The following is a 17,929-nucleotide window of genomic DNA, read 5'->3' on the forward strand; positions in this document are numbered from 1 at the left end:
TTTTTCAGACATATACAAAAAGTTTGCACTCGAGTTCCTTTAAACATTCAGACTTTTAATGTCACACCGAAACACAAACAGCGTGCAATGGACAGCAGCCGTAAAGCAGCACATATTCACATATTTCTCCCGTTACTAAGAACTCATAGCTTTGGCGGGATGACTTCCTGCTGCTGGACACTTGTGCGACACGTTTATTGAATTCTCATTAATCCACTGCATTTGTTCCTCTGTCAATTTAAAGGGGTGATTCACAAGCTCTGGAATAAAGTTTTTTTTTTTTTTTTTTATAAATTAAAAAAAAGAAAAGAACGTTTATTTCTGTGCCCCCCCCCCCCCACGTAAATACATTCACAACGTTCTTACAGTATTTCATGACTCAGCAGATTTTTGGATCTTTGCAGAAGGCAAGTCTTGCAGAAAGGAAGTGGTTTTAGACTTGGTGCCGTTTCACAGCGTGCAATGAAATATAAAGATCATATTCGGGTTATCAGAGTATCGCGACATGGACAAGAAGAAGAAGCCGAAGGAAAACGCTTGCTACTTCCTCCGGAGGCTCCCCGCGAGCTGACGGCGCCGACTTGGACGTGTTACAGTAAATGTTGTCCTCAAAACGAGCTCCGGGTCGTCAAAGGTCCGTTCAACCGCGTCTTCAGTTTTCATCCGTGAACTCTGAATTCATCTGAAAGGGAGAGAAAACCTGCGTTTTAGTTCGTCGTGCGGACGAGGAGGAGGAGGAGGAGGGGGGAGGAGGGGGGGGGGGGGGCAAGAGGGGGGCAAGAGGAAAGACGCAGACGAGCGCTGCAGGTACCTGAACGTCAAACTGTGGAAAATCCATCAGATTGTTGGTCTGAAAGCAGGTGGAAGGGAAAGATAAAGCAACATTTAGAAGCTGGACAACCTTGTGGCTTAAACCAGGGTTTTTCAACCTTTTTGAGCCAAGGAACACTTTTGTCTTTGGAAAACTGTGGAGGCACACCACCACCACCACCTCCACCACCACCACCCGGAAATGTTAAAATGTGAAACTCTGTAGCCTCTATTAACAATATAAAGTCTTTCTCATCAAAGTTTTATCAACAGGAATCAAATAAATACAGAAAAAAAGTATTTCCCAATTTCTTTTTTTTAAATTATTATTATTACTCCCTCAGTGTAAAACCTGGACCTGATGGATGAAGAGCTGAGATCCTGGTTCACATTCTTCCTTTTCTAAAACTTCTCCATCACTGTCACTGACACAGTACTTTGATACAAGATGGCAGCAGGAGGTGGAGATTAACCAGACTGACGTCTGTCACTTTCCATTTCACCGGCAAAGTTCTGTGCTGCCATCTAGTGGCGAAGAGTATTGTAGCGATCACGGAGTTGGTCGCTGCAGGGCATGATGGGAGTTCAGGTTATGTGTTGCCGGAGGTTATTGAGGGTTAATGTTGTGTGTGTTGATTTGTGCTTGTGTTTTTGTTCCTTGGTTCAGATTTGCTTTGTTGGATGTTGGTGTGCAACCATGAGTGAGAAAAGTGTTGTGTGGAGTGTCATCCTGTTATGACGTTCCGGTTGCGTGTGTTCATGTCAAAATAAAAGCCTCTGGTGATCAACTTGCAGAAAAGAATGTCGAGAGCAATTCGTCCGTGGCGCTCGCCACAGTATTAATACATGATTACTCTGCACACTGCTCTCACAGCTGACAGCGGCTGTGAGAGGAAATGTTTTTCTAGAAAAAAATGTGAAATAGGATAATTTCCCACGGCACACCTGACGAGATCTCGCGGAACACTAGTGTGCTGTGGCACAGTGGTTGAAAAACACTGGCTTAAACAAAACAAAACAAAAACCCAGTGTGACAATTTGCTCCCTGCTCGCTTGTGTGTGTGTGGTTTCATCAGGAAATCGACCAACAGCACCCACTAGTGGCGAGGGATGGGTACTGAATATTTTTATATTTTTCTTTTTTACTTTTATATTCTATTCTATTGCATTTTATAACATCCCTAGGTACCAGATTGCTGCAACAAAACAATTTCCCTTCGGGGATGAATAAAGTAATAAAAAAACAAACAAACTAGGAACTGTCATAGATGCCGACCGACCAAGTACCGATTCACATAGAATCAAACCAGAGAGGAAGAGTCGGCGATTTTCTGAGTCGGACTTGAACGCAGCATTGCAGCACTCGCCATAACAACCATAAATATAAAACACACGATGCCACACGGCCTATCAGCGCCTGTTGACGCGACGTGTCTACACAGCCGCCATCTTGGGGAGGTCACTCGCTGGTGCTAAACGTAAAGATGCTAGTCCACGTAGCAACACAAGTAATAGCTCATTTTTAACGCTGCGATAAAGCTCTATCATGTGGAAACCTCATGGAAAAATTATTGGGAGGGGGGGGAAGAGTCTTCCACTGGATAGAGATGTACCTCCTGTGTTGCTACGTGGACTAGCAAGTGGATTTTTTTTTTTAGCCTGGGAGCTTTATGTTTAGCGCTAGCGCGGGTGACCTCTCCAAGATGGCGGCGTTGTCCGCATGTCACAGGCGGCGCCGTGAGGCATGCAGTGTTTTATAACAGTAGCGAGTTCAGTCGACTGAGCATACGGGGGGCGCTAGAGAGGCTCCGTTTATCAAAACAGGATGCAGAATACGCGCGCTGAAATATTCGTACAAAAAAACAAAATCACATTTTTAAAAGCCCTTTTTATCCAAGAGTTAAACGCTGTGTTAAAAACGACTTTGTGTGCGTAAATAAAACTGTAGAAAGTCCTAAAAATGTGAATAAAAGGATCATTGAAAAAACAAACAAACAGGAAGTGCAGTTCCGACACTCACCACCGCGTCGATGTCTCTCGGATTTACGAACTGCTCCAGAGCCCGGTAGTCGTCCGGAGACATGGGCATCAAGTTGTCCTGCATCCTGGACGGCGGCCTGCCAAATGAAACGAGCGTCACCACTGCCCCCCCTGCTGCCCCCCCCCCCCCCGGCCAAACCGCCTCAACCTCCGGTGAAACAAAACCATGGTTTACTCACACTTCGGACACGGAGATGAGCTCCGTCCTCATGTAGCCGCTCTTCACCACGTTCTCCACGTCCATGGGCTCCGAGGCTGCGGGGACACACACACACACACACACACACGCGTGACATCAGCGGGAGTCGTCTAGGTTTTTTTTTTTTTTAAACGTCAAATCGGAGAAACGGCCGCGCGTCTCACCCTCCGACGGCTTGGCGTAGTATTTCTGGAAGGCCTTGTCTTTGGTGATGTCGGGGTAGAGGAAGCACAGCGGGTTCACCGGGACGTTCTCCGCCGCCATCACCTTGTAGGTGCGGATGATGTCGGGCAGCGAGACGGCGGTCAGCTCCTTCTTGGTGTACGGCTCCACGGAGTGGAACACCGGCTTCCCTGGACCGCCGCACACATGGTCGCGCGTTTATTGACCTTCTCGTCAGCCCCCCGAAACAAACAAACCTGAAACTCGTTGGCCAAGTAAACCCAAAACAAAGCCTAGAACTTCCCACGGACGAGCCCGAAATCAGTATAAAACCAACGTCAAACTCGTCTTAAAAATCTCCCTATAGTCAGTATAAAAGAAAGTCAAAACTAGTTTAAACTGGTCTAAAATCAATAATAAACAATCCCTTAAAATGTGTTAAAATGAGCATGAAGTTAAGCCCAAAATTAAGTCTATTTTGTTTCCTCCTGTCTTATAATTCTAAATCGAAGAAATCAGGGTGTAGTGATCTCATTTGACCACAAGATGTCCTCAGTGGGCCATTAATGACTTCTGAGTTCTGTTCATCGCTCTGGAGGGAGAAGTTTTGTTATGTTTGAATGGAAAACACCCGTTTGATTTCACTTCACATGTTAAGAAATATGTTGTAATCCTTTTGTTCAGTTAATGATACGATTCACCCGAGATGGATGCATTTTTTGTCGTTTCAGACGGTGACGCTCAGTCCGTTTATCAATTCTACTTGTGTGTAGTAGTGCGTTTACATGAGGGTGAGTAACTTTGTGGATACATTCTACTTGTGAGAGTAACTAAAAAGCAACATACTTTCTATTATCATATCATTTGAGCAACATTTTTTAGGAAAAGAAAAGCTGCACGCTGTTACTCTGGGCTCAAAGCTATTTATTAAAATAACCTCGCCTCACTGCAGATATAATAATAATAATAATACATTTTCTATGTGTTGAACTTTCCTTTCATAAATTTCAAGGTGCTAAAAACAATGCACGTTAAAAACGCCAATATAAGTTCAAAAGAAAAATTAACAATTTAAGCTTAAAAACTAAAATATTGATATAAAATTATTAAAAAACGGCAATAAAAACGACTGCAAAAGAGGAATATTTCCAGTCCCTTTTTAAGACATGACATTCTCTGTATTCCTCCTTGCTGAACTCTGTTTCTCCCCTAAAGCTTGACAATATCACTTGGAAAACTTGAGGCATTTGTATTTTTTTGTGCCGTTTTGCTTTGAGAAAAGTTCATTCTGTTTTCCTTCATAATCAAACAAGACGCCTCGTGATGCTGCTCATTATTCATTTTAGTGTGATCCTGATTTTGCCAATGGAAATGTGTAAATGCTGAAAAATCTGATGAAACCACACGTTTCCTCCTCTTCCTCCTCCTCCTCTTCCTTCTTCTTCTCCTCCTCTTCCTGCTCCTCCTCCTCTTCCTTCTCCCCCTCCTCCTTTTCCTCTTCCTGCTTCTCCTCCTCCTCTTTCTCCTCCTTCTGCTCTTCCTCCCCCTCCCCGTCCTCCTCCTCCTTTTCCTCTTCCTGCTTCTCCTCCTCCTTCTGCTCTTCCTCCTTCTCCTCCTCTTTCTCCTGCTCCTCCTTGTCCTCCTTTTCCTCTTCCTGCTGCTCCTCCTCCTCTTTTTCCTCTTCCACCTCCTCCTCCTCCTCCTTTTCCTCTTCCTGCTTCTCCTCCTCCTTCTGCTCTTCCTCCTTCTCCTCCTCTTTCTCCTGCTCCTCCTCCTCCCCGTCCTCCTTTTCCTCTTCCTGCTGCTCCTCCTCCTCTTTTTCCTCTTCCACCTCCTCCTCATCTTCCTCCTCCTCCTCCTCCTCTTCCTCCTTCTCCTCCTCCTCGTCTTCCACCTCCTCCTTTCTTCTCCTCCTCCTCTTCCACCTCCTCTTCCTTCTCCTTTTCCTCTTCCTGCTTCTCCTCCTCTTCCTTCTCATCTTCCTTCTCCTCGTCTTCCTCCTCCCCCTCTTCTTTCTCCTCCTCCTCTTCTTCTTTCTCCTCCTCCCCCCCCCCCCTCCCCCTCCTCACCGTGCACGTCGTGCTCGATCCAGGTGAAGGTGATGGCTCCGTCCTTGCTGCTCTCGCTGAAGCGGAGCAGGAAGGTCCCGGGACACTTGTCGCTCAGCAGGTGTTTCTCCCGCTCCTTACTGAGGAAGCCCATGATGGAGCTGAAAACACAAGGCGACGGGGGGGTGGGGTTCAGAGCGCCACTGCCCCCCCCCCCGGTCCCGCGGGACGGGAGGCTCTTACCCGTCGTTCCACAGGAAGTGGAGGTGTCTCTTGATCAGGTCCAGGATTCCTTCGATCCACTGCCAGAAGGAAAAGGCTTTCTCGTTGGCACTCTGCTGCACGGCAAATCACAGGAGGTGGGAAAAATAAACAACAACAACAAAAAAAAAAAAACCTCACAAAGGACAAACAGAGCGTTGAATGGAGCTGCTTGTTTACCTTGCAGAACTTGGTCCAGGGGATGAGTCCCTCTGGGTTCCGCTGGGCTTTGGCTCCTGAGGAGGAACATCAGTGGAGGGAAAAGAAAGTGAAGATCTGCAGCAGATGAGCCATAAAATCTTTATTATTAGATCAATTCTACCCCGTTTTTACGCTTCGAAAAAGGACACGAGATCAAAATGGAACAAATGAAATGTGGCAAATCTCACTGCCACTAAAAACTGGATTACTGACGATTATCCATTTTTTGGAAACGCTGATAAAAGCAGTTATTCGTCTTCAATTTAAACCTTGGACATACTTGTATTATAACTAGTCGAAAAATAATAGAAAGCGATAGGGGTTGGCTCAAATGTGGCTTTAAACATTTATAAAACATACATTTAACACACAGGGACTTTTATTCTGAAGGAGCCTGGTGCCTTTATTTTGAAAGCAAGGCCATGCAGGTGAACTCGTAGCAGTTTTGACACCGTGTTGCGCAATACCGGGCGTAAGATTGCGTAACAACACCCCCCCCCCCCCAAGCTGCAGCTAGTGATGTCATCAGGAGGGGGACGAGGGATTCATCAACTCGTTAAAGATCTCAAAAATATAATAAACATATCATTTCTTTAGAGGAAAATTCTTCCATCTTTCGCTCTACGTGGGTTTTAAAGCAGTGAGATTTATACTTCAGACACTCGGTGGCCTGGGTTTTGGCGCGGGCCGTTAAAAAAAAAAAACGACAGCTAAAAGAAAAGAGACGACGCAGGATTTCCTCTCCTCCTTCAACTTCACGGGAGTTTTGTTACCCAGCAGCTTGTCGGCCAGCATGCTGAGCTGCTCCTGGTTCAGGCCTCGCTTGGTGACGGAGGAGAACTGCCAGCTGAGCACCTCGGACAGCTGCGACCACTTGGCGGCCGGCGGCGAGAGGAAGAACTTGAGGTTCTGATGGGAGAGAAGAAGCCACGTCAGCTGGGGTTCAGACGCTTTGGCGCCGCCGCCATGCCGCCACCACACGCTCACCTTGGGCTCGGAGGTGAGCATGTTGTACCAGAGGATGGAGGCCCAGCCGCTGGGCAGCTGGCACACGTTGGAGATGACGACCACGGGGAGGGACATGGCCTGCGGGGGTGGGGGGAAAGAGGGAGGGGTCAGGCTGCGGCGCCAAGGCTCCGTCGCGCTCGGACCCGCCGACGCTCGGCGTCTCGCTTCACCTCCAGCTTGACGTCCAGTCCCGACTGGTTGAGCTGCAGCTCCGACTCGAAGCTGAGCGAGTGAAGCTCCTCGGTGACGATCAGCGGACCCTGGAAGACGTGAGGTCATTGAGCACATGACGATGTTTGAAAAAAGAATCATTAATGTATCAGTTATTGTTCAAAAATATCATTACAGTACAAGTATAGTATTAATAAGAGTGAAAATTAATCAATAAAATACCATTAAAAGCAAAAAAGTGTAACTATACTACCACTAATAGTGAAAAAGTATAATTATAGTACCAGTAACAGTGAAAAATAATCAATAAAATACCATTAAAAGTAAAAAAGTGTAACTATACTATCACTAATAGTGAAAAAGTATAATTATAGTACCAGTAACAGTGAAAAATAATCAATAAAATGCCATTAAAAGTAAAAAAGTGTAACTATACTACCACTAATAGTGAAAAAGTATAGTTATAGTACCAGTAATAGTGAAAATTAATCAAAAAATACCATTAAAAGTAAAAAAGTGTAACTATACTATCACTTATAGTGAAAAAGTATAATTATAGTACCAGTAATAGTGAAAAATAATCAAAAAATACCACTAAAAGTAAAAAAGTGTAACTATACTACCACTGATAGTGAAAAAGTATAATTATAGTACCAGTAATAGTGAAAAATAATCAATAAAATGCCATTAAAAGTAAAAAAGTGTAACTATACTACCACTAATAGTGAAAAAGTATAGTTATAGTACCAGTAATAGTGAAAAATAATCAAAAAATACCATTAAAAGTAAAAAAGTGTAACTATACTACCACTAATAGTGAAAAAGTATAATTATAGTACCAGTAACAGTGAAAAATGATCAATAAAATGCCATTAAAAGTAAAAAAGTGTAACTATACCACCACTAATAGTGAAAAAGTATAGTTATAGTACCAGTAATAGTGAAAAATAATCAAAAAATACCACTAAAAGTAAAAAAGTGTAACTATACTACCACTGATAGTGAAAAAGTATAATTATAGTACCAGCAATAGTGAAAAATAATCAATAAAATACCATTAAAAGCAAAAAAGTGTAACTATACTACCACTGATAGTGAAAAAGTATAATTATAGTACTAGTAATAGTGAAAAATAATCAAAAAATACCATTAAAAGTAAAAAAGTGTAACTATACTACCACTGATAGTGAAAAAGTATAATTATAGTACCAGTAATAGTGAAAAATAATCAAAAAATACCATTAAAAGTAAAAAAGTGTAACTATACTATCACTAATAGTGAAAAAGTATAATTATAGTACCAGTAATAGTGAAAAATAATCAAAAAATACCATTAAAAGTAAAAAAGTGTAACTATACTATCACTAATAGTGAAAAAGTATAATTATAGTACCAGTAATAGTGAAAAATAATCAACAAAATGCCATTAAAAGTAAAAAAGTGTAACTATACTACCACTAATAGTGAAAAAGTATAATTATAGTACCAGTAACAGTGAAAAATGATCAATAAAATGCCATTAAAAGTAAAAAAGTGTAACTATACCACCACTAATAGTGAAAAAGTATAGTTATAGTACCAGTAATAGTGAAAAATAATCAAAAAATACCATTAAAAGTAAAAAAGTGTAACTATACTACCACTGATAGTGAAAAAGTATAATTATAGCACCAGTAATAGTGAAAAATAATCAAAAAATACCATTAAAAGTAAAAAAGTGTAACTATACTATCACTAATAGTGAAAAAGTATAATTATAGTACCAGTAATAGTGAAAAATAATCAATAAAATGCCATTAAAAGTAAAAAAGTGTAACTATACTATCACTAATAGTGAAAAAGTATAATTATAGTACCAGTAATAGTGAAAAATAATCAAAAAATACCATTAAAAGTAAAAAAGTGTAACTATACTATCACTAATAGTGAAAAAGTATAATTATAGTACCAGTAATAGTGAAAAATAATCAATAAAATGCCATTAAAAGTAAAAAAGTGTAACTATACTACCACTAATAGTGAAAAAGTATAATTATAGTACCAGTAACAGTGAAAAATGATCAATAAAATGCCATTAAAAGTAAAAAAGTGTAACTATACCACCACTAATAGTGAAAAAGTATAGTTATAGTACCAGTAATAGTGAAAAATAATCAAAAAATACCACTAAAAGTAAAAAAGTGTAACTATACTACCACTGATAGTGAAAAAGTATAATTATAGTACCAGTAATAGTGAAAAATAATCAATAAAATGCCATTAAAAGTAAAAAAGTGTAACTATACTACCACTAATAGTGAAAAAGTATAATTATAGTACCAGTAACAGTGAAAAATGATCAATAAAATGCCATTAAAAGTAAAAAAGTGTAACTATACCACCACTAATAGTGAAAAAGTATAATTATAGTACCAGTAACAGTGAAAAATGATCAATAAAATGCCATTAAAAGTAAAAAAGTGTAACTATACCACCACTAATAGTGAAAAAGTATAGTTATAGTACCAGTAATAGTGAAAAATAATCAAAAAATACCATTAAAAGTAAAAAAGTGTAACTATACTACCACTGATAGTGAAAAAGTATAATTATAGTACCAGCAATAGTGAAAAATAATCAATAAAATGCCATTAAAAGTAAAAAAGTGTAACTATACTACCACTAATAGTGAAAAAGTATAATTATAGTACCAGTAACAGTGAAAAATAATCAATAAAATGCCATTAAAAGTAAAAAAGTGTAACTATACCACCACTAATAGTGAAAAAGTATAGTTATAGTACCAGTAATAGTGAAAAATAATCAAAAAATACCACTAAAAGTAAAAAAGTGTAACTATACTACCACTGATAGTGAAAAAGTATAATTATAGTACCAGTAATAGTGAAAAATAATCAATAAAATGCCATTAAAAGTAAAAAAGTGTAACTATACTACCACTAATAGTGAAAAAGTATAGTTATAGTACCAGTAATAGTGAAAAATAATCAAAAAATACCATTAAAAGTAAAAAAGTGTAACTATACTACCACTAATAGTGAAAAAGTATAATTATAGTACCAGTAACAGTGAAAAATGATCAATAAAATGCCATTAAAAGTAAAAAAGTGTAACTATACCACCACTAATAGTGAAAAAGTATAGTTATAGTACCAGTAATAGTGAAAAATAATCAAAAAATACCACTAAAAGTAAAAAAGTGTAACTATACTACCACTGATAGTGAAAAAGTATAATTATAGTACCAGCAATAGTGAAAAATAATCAATAAAATACCATTAAAAGCAAAAAAGTGTAACTATACTACCACTGATAGTGAAAAAGTATAATTATAGTACTAGTAATAGTGAAAAATAATCAAAAAATACCATTAAAAGTAAAAAAGTGTAACTATACTACCACTGATAGTGAAAAAGTATAATTATAGTACCAGTAATAGTGAAAAATAATCAAAAAATACCATTAAAAGTAAAAAAGTGTAACTATACTATCACTAATAGTGAAAAAGTATAATTATAGTACCAGTAATAGTGAAAAATAATCAAAAAATACCATTAAAAGTAAAAAAGTGTAACTATACTATCACTAATAGTGAAAAAGTATAATTATAGTACCAGTAATAGTGAAAAATAATCAACAAAATGCCATTAAAAGTAAAAAAGTGTAACTATACTACCACTAATAGTGAAAAAGTATAATTATAGTACCAGTAACAGTGAAAAATGATCAATAAAATGCCATTAAAAGTAAAAAAGTGTAACTATACCACCACTAATAGTGAAAAAGTATAGTTATAGTACCAGTAATAGTGAAAAATAATCAAAAAATACCATTAAAAGTAAAAAAGTGTAACTATACTACCACTGATAGTGAAAAAGTATAATTATAGCACCAGTAATAGTGAAAAATAATCAAAAAATACCATTAAAAGTAAAAAAGTGTAACTATACTATCACTAATAGTGAAAAAGTATAATTATAGTACCAGTAATAGTGAAAAATAATCAATAAAATGCCATTAAAAGTAAAAAAGTGTAACTATACTATCACTAATAGTGAAAAAGTATAATTATAGTACCAGTAATAGTGAAAAATAATCAAAAAATACCATTAAAAGTAAAAAAGTGTAACTATACTATCACTAATAGTGAAAAAGTATAATTATAGTACCAGTAATAGTGAAAAATAATCAATAAAATGCCATTAAAAGTAAAAAAGTGTAACTATACTACCACTAATAGTGAAAAAGTATAATTATAGTACCAGTAACAGTGAAAAATGATCAATAAAATGCCATTAAAAGTAAAAAAGTGTAACTATACCACCACTAATAGTGAAAAAGTATAGTTATAGTACCAGTAATAGTGAAAAATAATCAAAAAATACCACTAAAAGTAAAAAAGTGTAACTATACTACCACTGATAGTGAAAAAGTATAATTATAGTACCAGTAATAGTGAAAAATAATCAATAAAATGCCATTAAAAGTAAAAAAGTGTAACTATACTACCACTAATAGTGAAAAAGTATAATTATAGTACCAGTAACAGTGAAAAATGATCAATAAAATGCCATTAAAAGTAAAAAAGTGTAACTATACCACCACTAATAGTGAAAAAGTATAATTATAGTACCAGTAACAGTGAAAAATGATCAATAAAATGCCATTAAAAGTAAAAAAGTGTAACTATACCACCACTAATAGTGAAAAAGTATAGTTATAGTACCAGTAATAGTGAAAAATAATCAAAAAATACCATTAAAAGTAAAAAAGTGTAACTATACTACCACTGATAGTGAAAAAGTATAATTATAGTACCAGCAATAGTGAAAAATAATCAATAAAATGCCATTAAAAGTAAAAAAGTGTAACTATACTACCACTAATAGTGAAAAAGTATAATTATAGTACCCGTACTAGTTAAAAAGAATCATTAAAATATCAATTATAGTTCAAAAGTATCATTGAAGTACCAGTAAGAGTTAAAAAAAGTATAATTATAGTACAAATAATAGTGAAAGAGCATAACTATAGTATTAATAATAGTGAAAAAGTATCAATAAAGTATCAGCAATAGTTAAAAAGTGCAGTAATATTGAAAAAGTATCATTAAAGTAGCAGTCGTGGTGAAAAATGAACAATCTCGACTGTGGTTTAAAGGACAAAGCGGTTTCTGAGCTTCTCACCTCGCTCGTTCGGTTTCCTGCCACTTTCTGCTCCTTGAGTTGCTGCGTGGAGAAACAAATCATGACGCGGCGGTTTCAATTATTGACGAGTCAGACGACGGCGTTAAACCTTTAACGTTTCTCACCAGATGTCTGAACTCTGCAGCCAGACTCCCGTTGGACTCCTCCATGTTCATGACCTTGGTGTTCGTTCCCAAGATGTTAAACTTTCGAAACCTACTTTCGAAAGTACAAATTAAATAAATAAATAAACCCACTCAATACACCACCTGGTGGTGGAAACTGGTATTGCAGCACATTTCAGAGATTGCATGAAATTAAATGAAGAAAAAAAATCGTAATTATCGTATGAAAACTCACCCTTTTTTATCCGTGACGTCCCTGAGGAACAAAAGAAGATACGTTAAAAAAAAACAAACATGCCGTCATTGACTTGCAGAAAACTACAACGATGGACTTACTTATCAAACAGAGCTTTGACTTTGAGTTGGTAGTTGAACTCCTGCAGCTTCACCAGAAACCTGCACAAGGACGCGGGATGTGTTGGAGACTCGCTCGAAATCAACGTCGTGTTGGAACGGATCCGAATTTCTTACCGGAGCTTCACCGTGAACTGGACGCCTGTTTTCAACACCAGGGGGCGCTGTGGGTGGGTGGGCATGCAGGGCTGCCTCTCCACCACCAGGGAGCTACACACACACACACATTAAGAATCCCGTCATTAAAGAAAAAGAGAGAAAGAAAAAAAAAGGGGGAAAAAAATAAGAAAAATAGGAAAAAATTCGGGGGGAAAAACGGGAAAGGAGAAAAAGTAAATAAAGAAACAAAAATGAGAAAAAATAAACAAGAAAAGGAAAAAAATTGAGAAAAATTAAACAAGGGGGAAAAAAACAAACCCCAAGGCTGCCATGAGACTGTAGTAAAGTGTGTGTGTGTGTGTGTGTGTGTGTGTGTGTGTCCCTCACTTGCTCAGCAGGTTCTTGAGCAGCTCCAGCGCCCGGGTCTCCAGAAAAGCCTTCTTCTGCGTGATGGGGTCACTGTCGTAGGTGAACTTCTGCTCCAGTTCCAGAAGCTTCTTCAGGTGCTGCCGGACCTGCTGGAGGGTTTCTGCCACCGTGGTGAACCTGCAGGAGGGGGGGGGGGGGGGGGGGGGGGTTATCCAGAGAGGAGGAGGAGGAGGAGGAGGAGGAGGAGGAGGAGGAGGAGGAGGGGTGTCCTACCAGTTCTGCAGCTGGTCCACGCAGGCGTTGGGCGGCCCCCCGATGCAGGCGGTCTGCTGCCGCTGCTTCCACTCCAGCAGCTCCTCGCCCACCAGGTCGGACTGCAGCGAGTGCGTGGCGTTCAGCAGGTCGCTGAGCTGCAGCACCACCTCCTGGCGCTTGGCCTTCAGCTCCAGGCACATCCTCCCGATGGTCAACTTCTCCAGGTCCAGCTCCTTCTGCGACATCCCGTTCACCTCGTGCTCTGCGGGGGGAGGGACAAGCGGAGAAAGCCCTCAGCGGCCGCGGCTCCGCTGAGACGGACGCCCGCCAGCAGGGGGAGCCGCTCTCTCTCCTCACCCCTGTTCTTCAGCGTGTTGTATTTGAAGTTGTACTCGTCCTGCAGGTCCTCCAGGTTCTTGATGTTCTGATCCACCATCTGGAAACGCAGCCGTTACGCGGCGGTTTAAAGGAGACGGCTCCCGACTCCTTCGGTCAAAAAGCAGCGGGGGATGAAGACGACGACCTCCACCTCACCTGGACGCGGTCCTTCATCTCCTTCACTTTGTTGTCCAGCTTCTGCTTCTCCACCACCATGGCCGACACCGTCCCTTCACCCTCCTGCTGCACAGACGCCGCGGCGCATTTAATTGTCTGTCTTAAAGCCCCGCGGTTAGAAGGACGAACCCAGACGGTACGCCGAAAACACCAACTGAATCACGACAACAAGACCCTGAACATGAACAGAGCCACTGTGGCGGTTATGTGTTTGGAAAGAAACTGGAGCAAGAGGATAGAATTTTATGCTAGCCTCAATTAGCATTTTACAGAAGCTACATTTGTATTTTACGTTAGCATTTTAAATCATATTACATTAGCCTCTACTAGCATTTTATGTTAGCCTCTATTAGCATTTTACAGAAGCTACATTAGTATTTTACGCTAGCCTTTAAAATCATATTACATAGGCATCTACTAGCATTTTGTTAGCCTCTATTAGCATTTTAAATCATATTACATTAGCCTCTACTAGCATTTTATGTTAGCCTCTATTAGCATTTTACAGAAGCTACATTAGTATTTTACGTTAGCATTTTAAATCATATTACATTAGCATCTACTAGCATTTTATGCTCGCCTCTATTAGCATTTTACAGAAGCTACATGAGTATTTTACGTTAGCATTATAAAATCATATTACATTAGCATCTACTAGCATTTTATGTGAGCCTCTATTAACATTTTATATTAGCACTTTAAGGCAGCCTCATTAGTATTTTACGTTCGCATTTGAAATCATTTTACATTAGCATCTACTAGCATTTTATGTTAGCCTCTATTAGCATTTTACAGAAGCTACATTAGTATTTTACGCTAGCCTTTAAAATCATATTACATAGGCATCTACTAGCATTTTGTTAGCCTCTATTAGCATTTTAAATCATATTACATTAGCCTCTACTAGCATTTTATGTTAGCCTCTATTAGCATTTTACAGAAGCTACATTAGTATTTTACGTTAGCATTTTAAATCATATTACATTAGCATCTACTAGCATTTTATGCTCGCCTCTATTAGCATTTTACAGAAGCTACATGAGTATTTTACGTTAGCATTATAAAATCATATTACATTAGCATCTACTAGCATTTTATGCTCGCCTCTATTAACATTTTATATTAGCACTTTAAGGCAGCCTCATTAGTATTTTACGTTCGCATTTGAAATCATTTTACATTAGCATCTACTAGCATTTTATGTTGGCCTCTATTAGCATTTTACAGAAGCTACATTAGTATTTTATGTTAGCATTTAAAATCATATCACATTAGCATCTACTAGCATTTTCATTAGCCTCATTAGCATTTTACAATTGCATTCAATAGCATATTATGAACGTATCTACTAGCGTTTTACATTAGCCTCATTAGCATTTTACATTTGCACTTAACAGCACATTATGATTGCATCTACAAGCATTTGACATTAGCATCTTAAAGCATTTTACATTAGCCTGTACTGTAAGATTTCATGTTAGCATCTACTAGCATGTTGTATTAGCCTTTATTAGCATCTACTGGGATTTTACGTTAGCCTATATTTGAATTATATATTCGACACTGCTAGCATTTTACGCTAGCCTCTATTAGCATTTCACGTTAGCTTTTAATGACATACGTTAGTCTCTAATAGCATATTACAGTAGCATTTTATTTTAGCGTCTATTAGAATTTTACGATAACATCTAATAGCATTTTGAGTTAGCCTGTAACAACATTTTACGTTAGCATTTACTATTACGGCCTTTCATTTTCCAACAAAACCCACTCAAACAAACAAACAGTTTGCGGCGGCGGCGCAAATATGCGACACTGTCCGATATTGATTACGTTACAGCCACCGATTAGCGCCACGACCAAAAGAACTCACTGACGGCTCTCACGTGAAAACCGCACATCGTGTCTGGGCTCTAAACGAACTTCTTCGAAACGAACTTTACATCTTGGCACACCTCCATGCTCTTCGCAGTGCACAAGATCTTCTGCTCCTCCTTCAGGTTCCTGGAGATGATCATGGCCATGTGGATGGGGTCTTCCTGGAAGCGGTCCTGCAGAGACAACCACGCTGATTAACCTAAAGGGATCCAGCCCAGCGGGGTGGGGGGGTTGTGGGGGGGGGGGTTCCAGGTCGCTGCTCAGACCTGCAGGTTCCTCTTGATCTTGCGGATGTTGTGCTGCAGCAGGAAGTTGTTCTCTAGCGTGAAGCGGCTGTACTGGTCGTCCAGCTGCGCCAGGAGGTCGTGGAACCGAACCGTGGCCAACGAGTCCTGGAAGGCCACCGTGTCCCTGGGGGGGGGGGGGGGGCGGGGGGCGATTAGCGCTGCAACCATTCCTCCAGTAATTGCGGGACCGATCGGCGTGAAAACCGACGTCTTACCAGTCGATGCTCTCGATCCACCTGCTCAGGTACTGCCTGATGTCCATGGGGAAGGAGTCGTCGTACAGCTGGTCCACCTGCTCCAGGTACTTGCCGTCCAGCATCTGAAGCTGGCACCACTGCGCCATCTTCTGGTGGAGGAGAACAGCTACAGGTTCATGACAAATTTATAATAATAATAATACATTTTCCTGCGAATATTAGTAAAAAATGAGTGTAAAAATGTAAATGTGAATCAATCTGGATTTGCACACCTTAAAAACAAAGCATAGAGTTTTTTTTGGGGGGGGTGAATTTGATGAGGTTTGTCCGGAGGTGAAAGGCCAAGTTATGTTTTCTCAGGCAACAAGGCTGCATGTTTACGTCATCAGTGAAAGATGTTGTTTCCCAGTGATGATCAGCCACATGTGAACACTGGGATGGTGAGTGAAGTCTTCCTCACTTTCACCTTCCTCACTCCTGCACCTCCAGTGGGTCAAAACCAGCTCTGCAACTTCATCCTCATCAAATTTAACTGGAGCAGAGAGTTTAATCTTCAAAACGAAGCTCTTACAGTTTCATTTACAGTCTTATGTTGCATTTATTTATTTAAGTTTCTATTACAATTCAGGAAGGTGCACATTTTATTACATTTTTGGGAGTTTTCAACCTTCCTTTTTCAGCTTATTATGGCATTTAAGCTGATTTTGTACCCGATTTTAAAAGTTTCAACCTTCTTTTTCAGACATTTGTTAAATTTTAGCTGTTTATCTACCTGATTTTATAAGTTTCATCCTTCTTTTTCAGCTTTTCAAGACACTTCTGACATTTTCCCTGTTTTGGGAGCTGGTTTTTTGTTTAGCTTTTGTTAAAAGACTTTGCGTAAATAAAATAAAAACAAGTTACAATGTTTGTTTAGATAGAATTTAGTGAAAGGTTCAGGGGGCCACTACACAGGGGCTACTATTCTGCTTACAGAAATATCTTAACTAAAAGGCACTGACATGCTTATTTAAAGCAACTAAAACACATGAAGCAATTTGAAAACCTTACAGTTGAAAATATTCCTTACTCTGGAGCCTCGTGCTTATAAACGAATCTCCATTAAAATATTTGGCAATTTAAGACATTCTACAGTGGCAGTGTACATCTGTGTTGAATAAATCAATAATTAACAGTGAACATATATACTAAGACGCCAGGTGAGACATCGGCGTTCATATAATAGCTGGTAAACAGCATGGAAAGTGACACGTTATGAAAAATATAGAAAAGAGTCTTACAAGTAGTTTTAGGAGGAAACAACGCAACGTATATCTCCAAATTAAAAGAATAAAGCGAGCTTTACTCTATAACCCCGCTACGACAGCAAGTAATTAAACTTACCCTTTATATCTGGGAGATGTGAACAGTCTCTCAAACGAACGGAGTTTTGCTAAAAATGAGGGTTTTCTCCTAAGTTGTGCAACTAAATGTCATAAACACGACTGAGCTTTGACGCAGCCCACCGTCCGGAAACACTGGACGCCAATCAGGGCTCAGATTGCTCCCTGTATCCCCGCCCCTTTTGCGTCACAGCCAATCAGCGCCACGGAACGATGGCTGTTCCGTCAGTCAGCCAGCATCCCCACAACATCGAGTAAACATATTATTTTGTCGTTAACAGTCATTCTTAAGCTCAAAATATCACACTAGTAAACATACTTTATCCTTTATGATTGCTATAA

The 17,929-nt window shown here is 39.2% G+C and overlaps 1 protein-coding gene across 13 annotated transcripts; it reads right to left on the reverse strand.

The window, feature by feature from the left end:
• Positions 1-65: 65 nt before the first annotated feature.
• Positions 66-17,715, reverse strand: stat1a (signal transducer and activator of transcription 1a). 13 transcript variants are annotated; one of them, XM_080519829.1, is made up of 24 exons: positions 17,589-17,715; positions 16,224-16,351; positions 15,988-16,132; positions 15,787-15,894; positions 13,823-13,909; positions 13,646-13,724; positions 13,307-13,550; positions 13,052-13,210; positions 12,683-12,775; positions 12,548-12,607; positions 12,447-12,467; positions 12,212-12,305; positions 12,087-12,128; positions 6,900-6,989; positions 6,709-6,807; positions 6,495-6,630; positions 5,701-5,756; positions 5,503-5,597; positions 5,281-5,420; positions 3,214-3,402; positions 3,030-3,105; positions 2,831-2,927; positions 812-850; positions 66-682 (listed from the first exon to the last, which is right to left on the reverse strand). In XM_080519829.1, the coding sequence occupies exons 2-24, from the start codon at positions 16,349-16,351 to the stop codon at positions 653-655; spliced, it is 2,307 nt and encodes a 768-aa protein (XP_080375955.1). In that variant the 5' UTR covers positions 17,589-17,715; the 3' UTR covers positions 66-652. The 13 variants fall into 13 exon arrangements, with proteins under 13 accessions (XP_080375955.1, XP_080375952.1, XP_080375962.1 ...); XM_080519826.1 differs by having other exon boundaries at positions 12,212-12,302; positions 13,823-13,906; positions 15,799-15,894; positions 16,224-16,354; positions 17,589-17,712; XM_080519836.1 differs by having other exon boundaries at positions 13,823-13,906; positions 15,799-15,894; positions 16,224-16,354; positions 17,589-17,712.
• Between the last annotated feature and the right edge of the window lie 214 nt (positions 17,716-17,929).

This window comes from Blennius ocellaris (assembly GCF_963422515.1).
Source record: "Blennius ocellaris genome assembly, chromosome: 24".
Taxonomy (NCBI): Eukaryota; Metazoa; Chordata; class Actinopteri; order Blenniiformes; family Blenniidae; genus Blennius; species Blennius ocellaris.